The 17,177-nt window shown below is 47.2% G+C and overlaps 1 protein-coding gene across 1 annotated transcript in view; it reads left to right on the top strand.

Moving 5' to 3' along the window:
• Window positions 1-17,177, top strand: part of LOC138580141 (putative DBH-like monooxygenase protein 2) — a 460,802-nt gene that overhangs the window by 262,486 nt on the left and 181,139 nt on the right. Inside the window, exon 9 of the mRNA XM_069650458.1 lies at window positions 6,516-6,612. Within this exon, the coding sequence (XP_069506559.1) occupies window positions 6,516-6,612 (97 nt within the window). The remainder of the gene's footprint in view (window positions 1-6,515; window positions 6,613-17,177) is intronic.

A 17,177-nucleotide genomic window follows, 5' to 3' on the forward strand; every position in this document is an offset into this window, starting at 1 on the left:
AGATCCAGGACGAGAGGTTAGAGCCCTGGGGAACACCACATGTGGAGAAAGAGATGGTGGAGAGAAAGGACCTGGGTTGGACCTGGAAGGGTCGGTCCAGGAGGAAGGAGGTCAACCACTCCAGTGCCTGATCCATGATGCCGAGGTTCTCACAGAGTCGATTGATCAGGATAGCGTGATTTACTGTGTCAAAAGTGGAGGAATGGTCAAGGAGGATGAGGACAGAAGGAAGGCTAGAATCGAGATTAGTGAGAAGATCTTCTCAGGTGTTCAGGAGAGCAGTTTCCATGCCTTTTGCTGCTCTGAAGCCAGACTGATGATCATTGTGACAATCAACAGATTCAGTGTGGAGAGTAAGCTGGGAGATGGCCAGCTTTTCCAGGAGTTTGGAAAGGAGTGATAGAGATTGGGCAATAGTTTGCTGTATAGATAGGATCAGCAGAAGGCTTTCTAAGGTTGGAGTGCACCAGGGAGTACTTGAGGAGAGAGAGGAAAGTTCCAGTGGCAAAAGAGTGATTGCAGAAATCGGCCAACACTGGAGCGAGGATGTCAATTTGGTCCTTGATGGTTCTGGAGGATACTTTCATAGATCTGACTTGTCTAGAAACATTGTCAGGTGTAGTTGGAGTGAAAGAGGAGAAAGGAGGAGAGGGAGAGGTGGCCATAGGGGCGGTCAAGAGAGGTAGAGGAAGAGAAGAGAAGAGAGAGGACAGGATTTCCTGAGTTTTAGTGGTGAAGTGAGAGGCCAGAGCCGTACAGAGGGCCTGGAAGGGAGCACGAGAAGTGGAGTCTGATGAAGGATTGGCCAGCTCCTCGCAGAATTTAAAGACTTTGGACATGTTGTTATAGGCTGTAGAGACACAAGCTTGGATGTGGGCTCTCATCTTTGACAGGACAGAGAGTCTGTATTGCCTTTGGAGCAGGTGGCATGCCTGTTTGTCAGAGGATACGCCTGATACCCTCCAGTTCCTTTCAGCCATCCTACACTTGGGCGGCAAGGTCAGAGTCATAGCAAAAGTTGCACTTGGCGGTTGACTTCTGACGGATTCTCATGACAGGGGCAAGGACGTCCTGAGTGTTGGAGATAGAAAGGTTCAGGTCAGAGAGGGTGGCGTCAGAGTGTAACTCAGCCACAGGAGTAGGAGGAGCAGATAAAGTAGCAGAGAAAGCATCAACTGAGACACGCTTCATGGACTGAATGACCAAGAAGGTAGGTTGCAGTGCTGGGGTGGGCATAGCCTGGGGGACAGAGAGCTTCAGGTGAGAGGAGAGCAGAACATGGTCATTCCAAGAGAGAGGGGTGGTGAGAGGGTTTGAGAGGGGCATGTCAGAGGAGATGAGAACATCCAAGGTATGCCCGGCAGTGTGTGTCGGACCAGACGGCAGAATGGAGAGAGAGAGAGACTGTTGCAGAGGTTGCGGGAGAGGAGGGATTAGAGGCATCCAGGTGGAGGATGAAGTCTCCAAGAAGGAGAAGTTGAAAGGTAGAGGCAAGGAGAGAAGAGGGGAGGTCATCCCACTCAGAGAGGAAGAGGGTGCCCTGGCCAGGTTGCCTGTAGATGGTGACCAGAGTCAGAGAGAGGGCAGCCGAGATAGAGAACCTGCCTACATTCAAAGGGGGAGTAGGTCTGCGTAGGGATGACAGAAGCAGGGACCTACTCCGGAAAGATCAGAACTACTCCTGTTCTGGTTCAGGGAGGATCTTGTAGCAATCAGGGAGGAGATTGTCAAAACTCATGACAGTGCTGGCCGTGAACCATGTCTCAGTGAGAATGAGGACATCCAGGTCAAGTTCTTCGAGGAGGTGGCAGATGTCGGAAGCAGTGTTTGACAGCAGAGGAAGAGTTGAATGCAGCAACGTGGAGCAGATTGCCTCATTTGAAAGACTTCCCTGGTACAGGCATCAGGTATGCCCAGCGGAAGTGGTAAAGGGCCCAAAAGTGGGCAGATGAGGTATACGGTGGTGGTATAGTAGCCAGAGAGGAGGAGCAGGGTGTCAAAGAGGTGGCAGCCGAAGGAGGTGGTGGAGTAGCCAGAGAGGTGCTAGTGGTTGTAGCAGGAGGAAGAATGAAAATTGATAAGACGTGGGAGACACCTATTGAAAAAAGGAGGATGTTGGGCTGAGGGCCCTGGATCAAGATGGTGCCATTTAGATAGACATTAATGATGGACTTAGAGGAGTGGAAGGAGGCCAATAAGACCTCCCACGCGTGCCACCATTAATGGGAGAGGAGGAGAAAGGGTAGAGAACAGCGACCATATGTGGGATCCATAGGTCAGGTGAGGGGACGACAAAGAGGATGTTGGTGAAAGTCTGTCTGGAGGAAGCACTGATGTAGGTGTCAGTGATAGGGAGGCTGAGCTGGATATCCCTCTTGAACCTCTTCCTTCACAACTTTGTGAGAGGGGTAGGATAGGAGATTGAGTAGCAGTTAGAGAAGATGGGGGGGATGGAAAGCACCATAGAGGGCAGGAGGAGGGAGCCAAGAGAGAGGAAAGATGCACTGCCCATAATCGCACAGCACAGGATGCGCTAAGAATGGGGGGGGGGGTCACACAGTAGGGAACACACAGAAGGAGCAGATGGTACACCGAAGAGTACAGGTACTCCAAGTGGGGTGGGGACATAGAGAGTGGGAGTAGGCCTAATGAGAAACAATTAACAGTACAACAGTTAGCACAATGCAAAAACGCCCAGATTCAACTCTCCTAAAAAGAGGGGAAAAGGCCTTGTTTTTAAACACAGCAGTAATGCAAAACACCTTGGTTCAACTTTTCTAAAAAGAGGGGCAAAGGTTTCGTTTTTAAACACAGCAGTAATGCAAAACACCCAGATTCAACTTTCATAAAAAGAGGGGGAAACGCTTTGTTTTTAAACACAGCTGGCTTTACAATACAGTTAACTTGAGATGCTTATGTGTGGTAAGTGGCATAGAATTAATTTGAGGGGTAGATCAGTTTAGTGGGGAGCAGTGATTGATGCCCCTCTGACTGCACCTACCTGATTGGTTGCAGCAGGTTGACAGCTGCAGGCTTCATGCTGCCCCAGCAGACACCGGCAGACACCACCAGGAGCTGCTTCCACTGGAGCTGTCCTTTGCCCCTGAGTCCTTCTCCACAGGGGGCTGCAGTGGGTAAGTGGGCGGCCCTGAGTGTCAGACCCAATAGGGCCTTGTGACCAATTAGGAGGGTCGGGTTGGGCAGAGGAGGAAGAAGGATGCGGGAACAAGAGAGAAAAAAAAAAACAGCAGCGGCAGAGCCTGCGAGGCACAGGAGGACAAAACAATCAGGAGTGTTTTAGATTGGAAAACCAAACAAAGTAGTTCTTAGTCCCCAAGGCAATAAAATAATTTGTGAGCAGAGTGAACAAGACCTACTGTGTGCTCGTCCAGCCAAAAGGGAAAGCTGCGCCGAGCAACAACGCTATGGTCCACACCCCACAACAATGGAAACGGGCCAGTGCCCAATCAGGAGGGTCAGGGCAGGCAGAGGAGGGAGCAGGAGGCGGGAACAAGGGAGAGAAAGAAACAGCAGCGGCAGAGGCCGAAAGGCACAAGAGGACAAAAGAATCAGGAGCGCGGCAGAATGGAACGCCCAACAAAGTTCACAGTCCCCAAGGCAATAATGTGCGAGCAGAGTGCACAAGACCTACTGTGTGCTCGGCTAGCCAAAAGTGAAAGCTGTGCTGAGCAACAACGCTATGGTCCACACCCCACAACAATGGGAGCAGGCCATTGCCCAATCAGGAAGGTCAGGGCAGGCCGAGGAGGGAGCACACGGCAGGATCAAGGGAGAGAAAGAAACAGCAGAGGCTGAGAGAGGCAGGAGAACAAAAGAATCAGGAGTGCAGCAGAATGGAAAGCCCAACAAAGTTCACAGTACCCATGGCAATAATGAGCAAGCAGAGTGCACAAGACCTACTGTGTGCTCGGCTAGCCAAAAGTGAAAGCTGTGCTGAGCAACAACGCTATGGTCCACACCCCACAACAATGGGAACAAGCCAGTGCCCAATCAGGAAGGTCAGGGCGGGCCGAGGAGGGAGCACTCGGCGGGATCAAGGGAGAGGAAAAAACAGCAGTGGCAGAGGCTGAGAGGGACAAGAGGACAAAATAATCAGGAGTGCAGCAGAATGGAAAGCCCAACATAGTTCACAGTCCCCAAGACAATAATGTGCGAGTAGCGTGCACAAGACCTACCGTGTGCTCTGACAGCCAGAAGTGAAAGCTGTGCCAGACAACAAAGCTATGGTCCACACCCCACAACAATGGGAACCGGCCCGCGGCCATCAGGAGGGTCGGGCGGACAGAGGAGGGATCACTCTGCGGGATCGAGGGAGAGAAAGAAACAGCAGAGGCTGAGAGTCACAGAAAGACAAACCAATCAGAATGCAGCAGAATGGAAAGCCCAACCAAGTTCAGAGTCCCCAAGGCAATAATGTGTGAGCAGAGTGCACAAGACATACCATGTACTCGGCCAGCCAAAAGTCTTCATGGGGTATTATAAATTAACTCCCCTGACTTCCTCATCCATAACTACAAAAAGTACTGAGACAAGGAAGAGGCAACCAGGAGTAATGAAGACTAGTTGCTTTCACCATTCTGGTACTGCAATGAAGAAAAGGCCTGCTGAGAACAGTAGAGGTCAGGCATGTCCCATTAATGATGGTCAGGCAGGAGTAATTGTAAACTTGTACCTGCAGCCTGTTATGGGGCGGCAGGCATATACAATTCCCCACCAAATGAGAGTGAGAGAGGAAGCAGTGACAGGAGCAGTAGTGGGGAAATTGCAGCAGCAGAGAGACCAAGAGAAACAGCAGGGAGCTTTCCATGTGGAGCACACATATGGTTCAGAGAAGAGCGGCCCAGCAGCTGGGGCTCTGTGGAACGGACGGAGCCTTGAAAGGGGAGCCATGTCGGAAGGCTACCCTTTCTACTATTGCTCGAAGTGCTGTTATACTGGGGCCAGAAGCCGACCCAGGAGTGCCTGAGGGACAGAAGGTGGAGCCCTGAGGCAACAACCAGAAGGCCGGGAGATCTGCACTGCAGGAATTCGCATGAAAGCAACCTGTGAGTTTTTAAGCGAACAGAAACCCGGTAGGTGAATGTTTGATCTTACGCACAAGGATATATTGTATCAGAGTGGTTGTGTGAAAATGTGAGACTCGTTTTGGAAGGTCTCTGATCGGAACGCTTGCAAACCAGCGAACAATAAGACTTGTTAATCTTTAAACAAGTAGGAATACTTAGTTACAGAGTGGTCGCGTGCTGATGAAAGCACGTTTTCGGAAGCCTCGAGTGATGGGCATATTTAAAGGCAAACTACAAAGACATATTACAACAAAGTGAATTGACAATAATGAGAGTGAGTTACATGAAAATCTTTAAACATTATTGAAAACAAAGCTTAGCAAATATATCTTCGCATTCTGAATACTGCACTGAGAGAAGATTGTCGCTTATGAAAACTCTAAAGAATTGAAGCTTTACCATTTAAATTAAATGCACTGTATTCCAAGTCCAAAAGTGAATGAAATTTGCATTGCAAGCAAAAATTATATACACTGAATCGCCAAATCAATTAAGCGTTAAATCAATGAAACCAATGCATATTAAACTATAAGGTGAAAAGACTGTAACAAAGCCAGCAAACCCAATGTGCATTGTAATCCAAAGTGAACAGAATTTTGGAGATGAACTTTCAAAAGTGGATTAAAACGAACAGCCATTTTCAACCAAGACATGTTATTGTGCAGCGATAGCAATATACAGAGAGTGCAAGGGTGGTGCAGAACATGACGACAATTTGGAAACACCATCATATCACTACATCATTGAAAGTATATCTTGGGTAAGGGAACCCTGAGGTTTGAACTACTTTTTAACTTGAAGACAGAGCCTCAGAATATTCTGTGTTTTTTAACTGTATTTTGGAACTTGGGGAAGGACTATCTTATATTACTTTGGAATTTAAGGCAATCCTGAGACTTGTGTTAGAACTGCTTTACACTTGGGGAAGGGAGCGGAAAGAGAGCTGTAAGCTGGACAACGCTCCGAACTTTATCCTGAACACAATTATGTTGGTTGCTGACATCCCTACACATTGTATAGATTAAGTTGTCAGGGCAAGCATAGGTTTTGTATACAGACAGATTCCTAAATTGAACTTGTAGGCTTTGACTTTCCTTAGTTTTGGTTTGGTAGGGAAATCCCACCATAGCATAGGGCAAGATAGGCTTTTTTCCATCCTGACATTTAAGTTAATACAAGTGTTTACTTTGAAGTTTGAATCTGTTCTCTGTGTCTTACTCCAAGATGCCTTCATACCACACAGTCTAAAGCAAATAATTTAGTGAAATGCTGATGTAAAATATGTCGGCTGGGCTCAAAGGAAATAGGGTTTAGAAGTGATCAAGTGCCTTACTTAGAAAATAGTGTTTTTTCGTGATTCTCTGCACAGTATCTTGATGGTAAACATATCAGTGACTTCTCCATGTCTGTTTTGTTTTCTTTTGCAAGGAATGGTACTCAGATCGCATTCTTGGGCAGGGACATGACCTATGACTTTGACCTGCAAGCGACAAGATATTTGCCAAATGTCACCACCGTCCAAATGGTATGATTGTGGTTGGAGTATTTTACTCTGTTTTTTAAAGTTGGGAGTAAAATGATTTTTATGGAGTAAAAATGTAAGTCCATTTCCCATTGGGAGTATTTTATAAGTGGGTAGAAATAAAATGTAAATGTTTTTGTAAAATTATTTCTTTTCACCTAGTTATTCATGTACATCAAAAGATACATGTTTACTTCTTCTGATCAGGAAGTAACAACAATAGCTTCTTCCAGTCATAATACGTGCACTACTAGTCCAAACGTATCCATTGAGGTTCAAAGCAGGGGACAAGGTTTCATGTGTCTGTTTCCTATTTGTTGCTGGGAGTATTTTTACTATTCTGATTTCTTATTTTTTGGGTGGCCAATACACCCCTTATCTGTAGTGCTGATCGTTGGCATGGGGCGGGTGTAGACAAAGATTAACACTTCAGCTAGGACAGTCAGAGTGATAGTGTGAACACTGACTGTTGGGATCAGGCAAAAGTGTTGTAAAAGATATCACTCTAAACGTTCTTATTTCTCCAACCAGAATGGAGGGAGGGGATGCAAAGTTTTGCTTCAACATTACCATTACAAATGCATTTGTTTACATGCTTTATTCATGTAGGTTGTTTTATAAAGCACAACTAAGGGTTCATAGAGTTGTAGAAACAGCAGGGCAGTATCCCTGAGAACACAGGGTAGATATGAATCATCTGGTTATCTAGCAATTAATGGAGCTTCTGCTGGAACCAATAAAGACGCCAGTCACTAGTACATTATAACATCATATTCTGTGACCCTGTTGCAGCCATGCTGTGACATTTTGATTTTTCCAGAATGGTTCATTGCTTTTCCTTTCAGTACTCTGGCCCCAGGGCTTCACAGGGATGCACATCCTGATGTGCCCTGACAGAGAGCCTATGGGGTGGGGTGCACGCCAGAGTGCAGTTAGAGCAGTCTCAACTGGCGAATTGGCATTCAGTGTTTTCTGTGAATCTGTCCTCTTTTTACCGACATCTACACCCAGCTGACAGTAATTGACAGCCTTTAAAATCAACACAGAGGCACGGAGCAACAGGCGGGAGCGGGACACTTCTTGGAAGCCCCTGTCCTGATAACGGCTGTTAAACCATCTGTATACTTTTGCTGGGAGTCTTATACGAAACTACTGGGAGTCTTATACAAAGGCGCAGTGACCAGCTGATTGTATTGAAGTACAACTTCTGAAAGTGAAATATGGAGCAGGATAACTCAAGCTCGGTCTCCATGGTGGTGGTGCACGGGGCGGGCCATTTTATTTAAATACAACAGAGCCAGAATTGTGTGATTCGAGCAACAGGATTATTTCCTATCCGCCCATTGAAGAAGGAAATCTTGAGGCAGTTCAGTTTGCCCTGAAAATAGTCCTGAAGGCATGGGGGAAAATAAATGAGACTGTGACATTACATATATATATATATATATATATATATATATATATATATATATATATATATATATATATTCTCTGTAATATTGAAAAACGCCTCATTGATCAACTACATCTTATCCTATCTGAACCTACCTCAAACCAGAATGCTCCACAGGGTGGCACTATTTTAGCAGAGCCGCTGGCAAGTCTTAATGCAAAGCAGGAGGGGTTGAAGGTTCCTTCTGGTCAGGATTTGGAATCAATCAAAGATGAACCTTTGGTCTCATATAATAAAAGTCTGATCATTCAGATGTGTACTTATCATGAAGAGAACGCCACTGTCTTAAGAGGTTGTAGAGAATGAAAGCAGAAAATGGCGCTGCGGGTAGAAATCCATTGGTTTCGAACAACATAGTCCCTCTGACCCGGTCAGCTGATAAACCTCCCTCTCAACCAAGACCTTTAACACGGAAAGCTAAGCAGAAAGTAAAGAAAAAACATATAAAATGTGCTTAGATCAAGATGTTTCCCTTGGAGAATAAAACCGCTCATCCAAGCGGCCACTGAGACTGAGAAGGTGGCAGATAAGTCAGATTCAGAGGTATTGGGGCTGAGTATGGTTCGAGGCATGACGAGCAATTAAGCTCATGTGTGGAAGATGATGCTGATAATTTCCTGTCTTATCCTACCTCATCACCCAAGGCATCGATAGAGAAAGGTTGGTCGACCTACTACGGCGCAGATTGACAATGATGTTCGCCACTTTAGTAAAATTCATCTTTCATTATAACTTTGAGTCAAAGCCCTTAAGGCAGCCCATACCTTTGCCCAACAATTATTAAAATGTGCTCCATCATAACTATCATTGCTCATTCATACCTCTGGATAACATGCTCTTTTCCAAATCTCATCCGCTCAAGTCTCCTAATAATGCAACGAACAAGCATTTCATATCCTCTACGGCTAATGTAATACCTGCAGTCTGTATTGCAAGTGCATATATCCACTTGCCTGTTCTTGCTATGAGAAATGGCAGTGCCTTCATCAACTTGTTTCTATCCATGTGTGGCCAGGGTATGCACTGTGCCCTTTCAGGACATTTATGTAACAATAGAAGATGTGGTCCCACCTGTTTAGCTGGTGACTTTCTTCCCCTTCACCACCGCGATGCAGCCTGGTCGTGCTCTGTACCTTGGACTCCACAAACTCTCTACTCTTTGTGTCACCCTGGGCAACATCTCTGTTCCCCATTCCTCCTCCTCTGCTACTCCTGCATCTACATTTTCTCATTGACTCATAATCTATACTTTCCGCACGTGGTAATACCTCTTAATCCCAGGACACATTTATTTCCAGAATGGTTTAGACCCTTCCTCTGTCCACTTGCTTCGCGACAAGTGAATTTCCCCTTCTCACACTCCCTTTTGCTGAGTGGAGCGATCCCAGGTACTTCGTACACTGGACCTCTACTTTACTTGCAGTGCTGTATTTCCTCTGTACTGGAGGAGATCCTGTTTCCTCTCTCTTCTCGTTTCCTCACAGTATACTGTCATGATGTCACCTTTCCGCTCGACGGAGGAGATCCCAATGGTCAGGTATATATATATGTATATATATATATATATTTCTGATGCTTGGGAATCTGTTTAGGATGACATGCTGTGCATATAGTCTGACATCTAGTGGTAAACATGGAGTATTGCACCTTGTCTTTCAAGGAGCGAAAGGGGACGTCGACATGGGCGTGACTGTAACACTATCCCTAGCGTGACGTGTAGTGTACTCAAAATCCCTCAAGCATTGAGGTCCCTCAGATTGTTTTTTTCTACCCAGCTAGCTGGTCGCCTTATGCGGAGCTCTTACTTATTGAAAAAAATGCTCTATTTCCCGACCTCCGGTCATGTTTATATTTTTTGTCCCCTCTTCGACGATTGCTTCCTAATCAACGCCGTAGACAGCGAAAGAACAGACTTTGACCGCTGGTGCTCCGGTCAACGCTGTAGACCATGTGGCTGGGCCTTCTGGCCGGCCTATACAGTAGGGAGATTGTGGTCTGGGGGGTTTCTATTCTTTTCAAGAATGTCTTTCCTTCTCCGTCACTTTAATATACCTGCGCTATGGACAGGACACCATTAAAATGTTGCCGAAATCCACAGCAAAACTGCCTACACAGTCCAAACACCTCCCAGTAACGTAGAACATCAGCGAGAGTCCCGCTAAGATTGTTTCTGTGGCGAGTAAACAAAAAGACAAGTCTGAAGACACGTCGAAAGACACGTCTTAACGCCCGGAAGGGCGGAAAGATTATTCTGAGAGTACCCAGTCTTTATCTAAGAATTTTATTGACAATCTCGACGTTCTAGGGAAGAAGATCTCTAGGAGGAGCCCTTTCCTCCTCTAGACTCCTCTGGCTCCTCCTCATGGACCAGGGAGGAATGTGAAGGTTGTATGGACAGGCTGGAAAAGTTTGTAGACTTGAATCCTCGACATCCGAGACGACACACTGCTGCTTCAACGATCGTGGCAGCTGAATGCACTGGCAATAGGCGTGACCGCGCCTGATGACAAGATGACGACTGCATCCTAAAGAAGTGGATCCTGACACCTCTTAATCTGAGCCACTAAGCTCCTCGGATTCGACCACATAGGACCCTCCACTCGCAAAGACACTCCTGTCCTGATGAAGGCCTACACCATTAGAGCTCACCTAACTCCATGCAAAATGGCCAAAACACTGTCGTGTTGACATGTATTATATGTTGTTGTTCAACTCTTGATTGTGCCCGCACTCTATGGGCCCCCTACCTGTCTATGATTCCACTGAATTCTCTAAGCTTCCTTCCCAAGGAACCTATAGAGAATGAACAAACTGTACAAGTAGATGTCTCAAATATTGACTACTTGATAATTCGTACTTAGGTACTACACTTTGTATGTTCTCAAATGTGAATGTCCGATGTTTTTGGAAAATGCCAGTGTATTACTACACCACTGCACTTCAAAATAAAACCCTTTGTGCAGAAGAACAGTTTCATGAGAATCCTGTGACCACTCACACAAGGGGTTACCCACTCAGGGTGTAGCAGTGGTTACTCTTCAGCAGAGATCGACCTGACCTTGCTCATTCGTTTGTTGATAGACTTTTCCGAGAGGTTCATGCCTAAGAGGCCTTGTGAAGAGGACTCTTATGCACCAATAGCAAAATTCCAAAGAACCTCTAACCCACTTCATGAAGAGGTCTTTGACCTTACAGATCAAGAAGAAGTTCCTATTGACCCATATTTACAAGACGATGATCCCTTTGAGGATCCCACTGACCAGCCCCAAGGATGGGAGGACGACCATCCGGTGGATAACCCGCCTTGGCTGTTCCCTACCCATACCCCTGACCCTGATACCATATGTATGGACTCCCCCTCCTCCTCATCTCTGCATCAGGCATCACCTGTAGATGACCAAATGGCGTTTAACGCCATTCTAAAAAAAGCAGCAGGACACTTCCAAATAGCCACGCAAGAGGCAGAGCCAGATTCAGATTTTGTAGAGGACATTTTAAAGGAGAAGCCTCCTGCAAGCCAAGCTATCCCTTTACTTAATTCCATTAAGAGGCACATTGCCCCAGCATTATTAACGCCTTCACAAACCAGGGCTGTCAACCCATGGGTGGAAAAACATTTTTGCCCCTCCCCTACTGACCGCCTTTATATTAGGGGGCATGCTACCTCGGATTCTCTTGTGGTTATGACGACAAGGAAGAGGGTAGGAGTCCCTTTGTCCACAGGCAAGTCACCACCAGACAAAGAATATAAAAATGGTATTCTCTGGGAAAGAGAATCACTACTGCGGCAGCATATTCCACCAGCATAGCCAACAACACCACGCTGTTGGCCAGCTATTCTGATGTCCAATAGAACCTGCTGCAGGAGGGTCTACAGGAGGTCCCCGAACCAGTGCGCACTTGCCTGCTTACAATTGTATCTGAGGGTAAGCAGGTGAACCATAACATTCTCAAGAACACTTTAGATACTGCGGAGACTCCAGGAAGGACTTTAGCCCAGGGTGCCCTTTTAAAATGTCACGCCTGGTTAAATAACTTGTGGTTCAAACCAGAGACACAGGCGTCATTAATCAACAAACAGGTGGAAGAGTCCATGTTTGTCAATAATACTCAGTACAAGGGAAGAGAATTCGACACTCTCTCCCGAACCACAGAAGCCGAATGAAGTCGACCCTCCACCCGTGGTTGGCACAGGCACCTGATAGAATAAACAGGACACCACGTGGCAGTCAATGGGGGGGAAGAGGAGTTAGGAAGAGGTTGTGGATAGGGTGGGGGGAAATTAGGAACACCGGTAAGAGGGTTAGGAAAACCTACGTTGGATAGGACAAGGGAAGCAACGGGGAAGAACCCTACCTACTTTCCTCTGAACACTTTACACCTGTATCCAGCATACCATACACAGAATATAGACCTGAGATTTGAAACACCTTAATACGTGCATCTACCATAGTCTTAGACCTGTCCCTACTACCTCATAAACATAGAAAAACATAGATGATACTCTGCACATGTCATACTTGGGAGAAAATCCCACAATGAATCAACAAACACATGGCCCGTGGGCTTACAGAAAACAATGAATATGAACACATAACATGAAACATGGAACGTATTTGCAGCAACATAAATAACAAATAACATATGCCCCTTTTGATTTTAGAACGTGATTTGTTGTTATACAATGCAGTAATGACTGTTCCACCTGCATTGATCAATGAACCTTGCGAGCGAACAAACTTCTAGCACTGGATTATCAAGGCGGCAGGGTACTAGAAACAAGGACAAACTACTTTATGTCCGAGCGGTAAGTGCGCCGTTTCCACACACAGCAAAGAACACCCATAAGAGCGTGATTCTGCCTGCCGCCACTCGCCCTGTACTTAACTCAAGTCCGGGAGACCCGCAAGCCTTCTCGGACGTAGCAGTCTTCCGCTTCTAAAATGGATTCTGCAGCCGCCTGTAGTCCGTGTTCCCGGAGAGAGTTTTCACATGCTGCTGCCTGTGTCGTAGCTTTGCCTGCTCCTGCTTCGATACACAAAATAAGCCACACCTGCCGTGGCTCCGTTACTCCTTATAAACGTTTGTTAATCCTTACCAGCTGTGTCAACGGCTGCACGGCCGCAACTACAATTTTCCCCAAAGCATGCTGGGAAATGTAGTTAGAGTTGAATTCGTGAATTCCACAGACGTCTACCGCCTTTTGCACACTCCTTTCTTGCACCAGCCCTTTTTCCTGACACAAGACTTTGAATGAAATCACTCAAAAACCCTTTCAAAAGAGAGGGGGAAGTTCAAACTGCTCCTTTCGTGGGCAGTCCTATTCTCGTTCCCCTCACAACCAATATGGCTCCGGGAACAATTGGTCCTCAGGACAGGGGTCTGCCTCCTCTAACCTATATCTACCCAGCAGACAACGCAGTGGGAAAGCAAAGGGTCGTAATGCCACCCCAGAGGCTCCCTGGCCTCCAGTCAGAAATGACTCTAAAATCCCAGTCCCCTCTCATGCTTCCCCAGTCAGGGGACATATAACATCATTCCTGCATTCATGGGAGGGGATTACAACAGACCAGTGTGTGCTCAAGACCGTCGCCCACGGTTACTGCATCAAGTTCAGCCGACCACCTCGATTCAGACATCCAAGATCAAGACACCTGACAGCAGAACACCAGAGGATCCTGCTGCAAGAGGTCGAGATCCTGAGGGAAAAGGGCGCTATTGAAAACAGGTAAACAAGGGTCTCAACAAGGGTCAAAAAGGATCTCACCATGCGCCCTGTGCTAGACTTGCGCCCAGCAAACAAATTTGTCAAACCTCAAACGTTTGGTATGGTAATGCTGCAAGAGGTAATTCCTCTACTGACGCATAGGGATTACATGGCAACACTGGACATGAAAGATGCATACTTTCATATTTCAATGTTGCTGGCACACAGAAAATATCTAAGGTTCATGATAGAGGACAAACCCTACCAGTTCAAGGTCCTTCACTTTGGCAATGCCTCAGACCCAAGGGTTTTTACAAAGGTACTAGCAGTAGCACACCTGCGCAGGCAATCCATCCCAGTTTATCCTTACCTAGACGACTGGCACATAACAGGGGATTACTACGGAACATACCAGTTGAGCACTCAAAAGATGATACACCTCTTATTCAGTCTGGGATTCTCCATAAACGGGAAGAAATCCATCCTCGACCCCAGCCAAGTCAAGCAGTTTCTGGGGGCCCTAATTCGAACAGAAGACAGCCTAGGCTTCCCCTCCAACGAAAGGGTCCAAAACATGCTGTTTCAGATCCCTCAGTATGTAGCCAGTCGAGAGGTGACGGTACGCAAGGCCATGCAACTGTTGGGAATGATGGCATCCTGTATTTATTTGGTTCCTCACGCATGTTTGCTCATGTGCCCCATGCAAGAGTGGCTCAACAGCCAGTGGTGTTAGGCCAGCGGGCAATGGGACGATCTAGTGGTTGTCTCAGCAGCCCTCATTCTCTCTCAGCAGTGGTGGTCGAGGGAAAACCTTGTGAAGGGGAAAACCTTCACCCTCCCCCGCAGTAGAAACCACTCCCATGACAGACGCATCTCTCCCAGGCTAGGGGGCTCATCTCCTTCAACAGACGGCACACTCCGTTTGGTCCCCAGCTGTAGTATCCAACCACATAAACCTGTTGGGGTTGTTAGCGGTGTTCAAAACCCTGAAGGCCTTTCAAACACAGTTACAGGGAAAGACGGTACTGATCCTCACGGAAAGTACAATGGCCATGTACTACCTGAACAATCAACCGGCCACTCACTGTCATGATCTCTGCTTCCAAAAGATCAGGACTTGCCCGACTCCCTTGGAAGCAGACCCATAACCCCGGTTCCGAGTGCCAGCCAGTCCCAATTGGGACCTTTTGGACCCTGTCCTGGCGCCAGTGGCACCAGGCTCATAAAGATGCCCAGTCCCAGCGCTGGAAGCGGCGGGCTCATAATGCTTGGGTGGACTTACCTGCAGCAGACCATGCTGCTTACTTACCTGCCAGTTGAACCCCTGATCCTCTTCTGTTTGGGACTACTTTTCCTGTTGGGTGGGGCAGGAGCCACTCCCTAGGTTCAGAACACTGGAACTCTTCTGGAAAGCAGGAACTCTTTTCTTACCTAGGCGTGGCTGTGGAAGGAGACACCTAAGCACTACAGGAGGCTATTTAAACCACACCCGATGGATGAATCTTGCTTTGCGTTATTCTGCATTCTCTGAACGCTCATCGTGTCTTCTGATCCTGGGCCTAAGGGAACAAAGGCTTACCATCCTGGAATCCAGTCTTCAGCAGCACCTGTAAAGACAAAGAAAGAACAGGTTAGCACTACGGTCTTCAGTGGCAGCGCATCTCTTACCTGGTCCATCGGCTGTCACCAACGCCTCGCGCTGTATTCCGGCATCTGAAAGACAAAGGCTTACCTACTCTTCGCATGCTCCGGAGGTCTTCGCACTGCATTCCGGCATCTGAAAGACAAAAGCTTACCAGCTCTTCGCACGCTCCGGAGGCCTTCAGCGCTGCATCCCGCATCTGAAAGACAAAAGAAGGTGCGTTTAAAGACATTGGGCAACTTTATTACTCACGTGCCATTACTCCTTCCCACGCCGAATCCAGTGGGTATTCCAGCACCCTTCAGCTTCTCTAAAGCTCCGAACTTGTACCTGCAAGATAAAAGGGACAGTTAGTGCGCATCGTGAAGCAGGCTACAAGCGCTTACTTACGTGCTTCCAGGCGCTTCTATTCCTCACGCGGGTTCGATCCTCAACTCTCATCAGCCCGCCATCCGCCATCGCCGGAACCCTGCAAAACAAGGGATATCATTACAAAAGACTTTTAAGACATTTGAAGTGCCCAGAACTTACCGTTCGTGCAGTTAACGACGGACACCAGTCCTCTGAGGTCAAGAGGCCTGCACCCTTATCCAGTGAAGAAACTGGTTACGGCACCCTGCCCCGAGGCAGATGGAGAGCTCGGCGTTCACTTACCTAAGGTGAGGGCGTTAACCTTTGGGGTTCTACAGGAGAAGAGAAAGGGAAGAGGAGAGAGGCACCCAATAACCCCAGTTCATTAATCCCATATTTTCTATCTGCAGACATCTTACTCTTCGAGTCACACATACAGTGCAGAGAGGCCCAGCCCAAAGAGCCAACCGTGTGTTACACATCACCTTTGAAGATACGGCATTCACCCAGTCAAGACCGGCGCCTCTGCGGGAATCAGGTGAGCGTTACACTCACTCTCCTGGGCTGTCAAAACTGTTGCAGAACATTTGGATATGGGCTCTCCAACACAAGATGTTTCTAATGTCTCAATACGTTCCAGGGGAACTCAATCTTGTGCCTACGATGCACCAGGAACCAGTCACCATGATATTGGTGGCCCCGATGTGGACCCGCCAACCCTGGTTCTCCCATCTGATGGAGATGTCTATCTCTCCTCCGATGAAACTGCCTTTCCCTTACAATATGCTATCTCAGGACAAGGGGGAAATACTTCATCCCTACCCGCAAACTCTCAACTAAGAGGCCTGGCTCCTGAGGTCGTAGAGTTCGGGCACCTTCAACTTCCTCAGAGATGCATGCACATACTCAGAAAAGCAAGAACGCCTAACAACAGACATTGCAACTCCAATAAACGGAAATGCTTCGTTATTTGGTGCAATTTCAAGAGAATCAATCCCATTGACTGCTCCCCTACTCAAATTGTACTATACCTAACTCACCTACTAGACTCAGGTCTAGCTTTTAATTCCCTGAAGGTCCACTTAGCTGCCTTTTCAGCTTATACCACGTCCCTGCGAAAGGTTTCGTGGTGAAGATCCCAGTAATTAAAGCTTTCTTGGAAGGGGTTAAAAGAATTCATCCCCCTATTTCTAACCCGGCTCCCGGATAGGATCTAAATGTGGTATTAACCAGACTAATGGGGTCTCCCTTTGAACCTATGCACCAGGCAAGTCTCAATGCCCTCACTTACAAGACGGCCTTCCTAGTGGCAGTCACTTCTATAAGGAGAGTCAGTGAACCACAGGCCCTTTCAATTCTAGACTCTTTTGTAACAATTTACAGAGATAAGGTGGTTCTGCGCACTCACACACGGT

Source organism: Ambystoma mexicanum, chromosome 3p (assembly GCF_040938575.1).
Source record: "Ambystoma mexicanum isolate Mex_15411 chromosome 3p, UKY_AmexF1_1, whole genome shotgun sequence".
Classification (NCBI taxonomy): Eukaryota; Metazoa; Chordata; class Amphibia; order Caudata; family Ambystomatidae; genus Ambystoma; species Ambystoma mexicanum.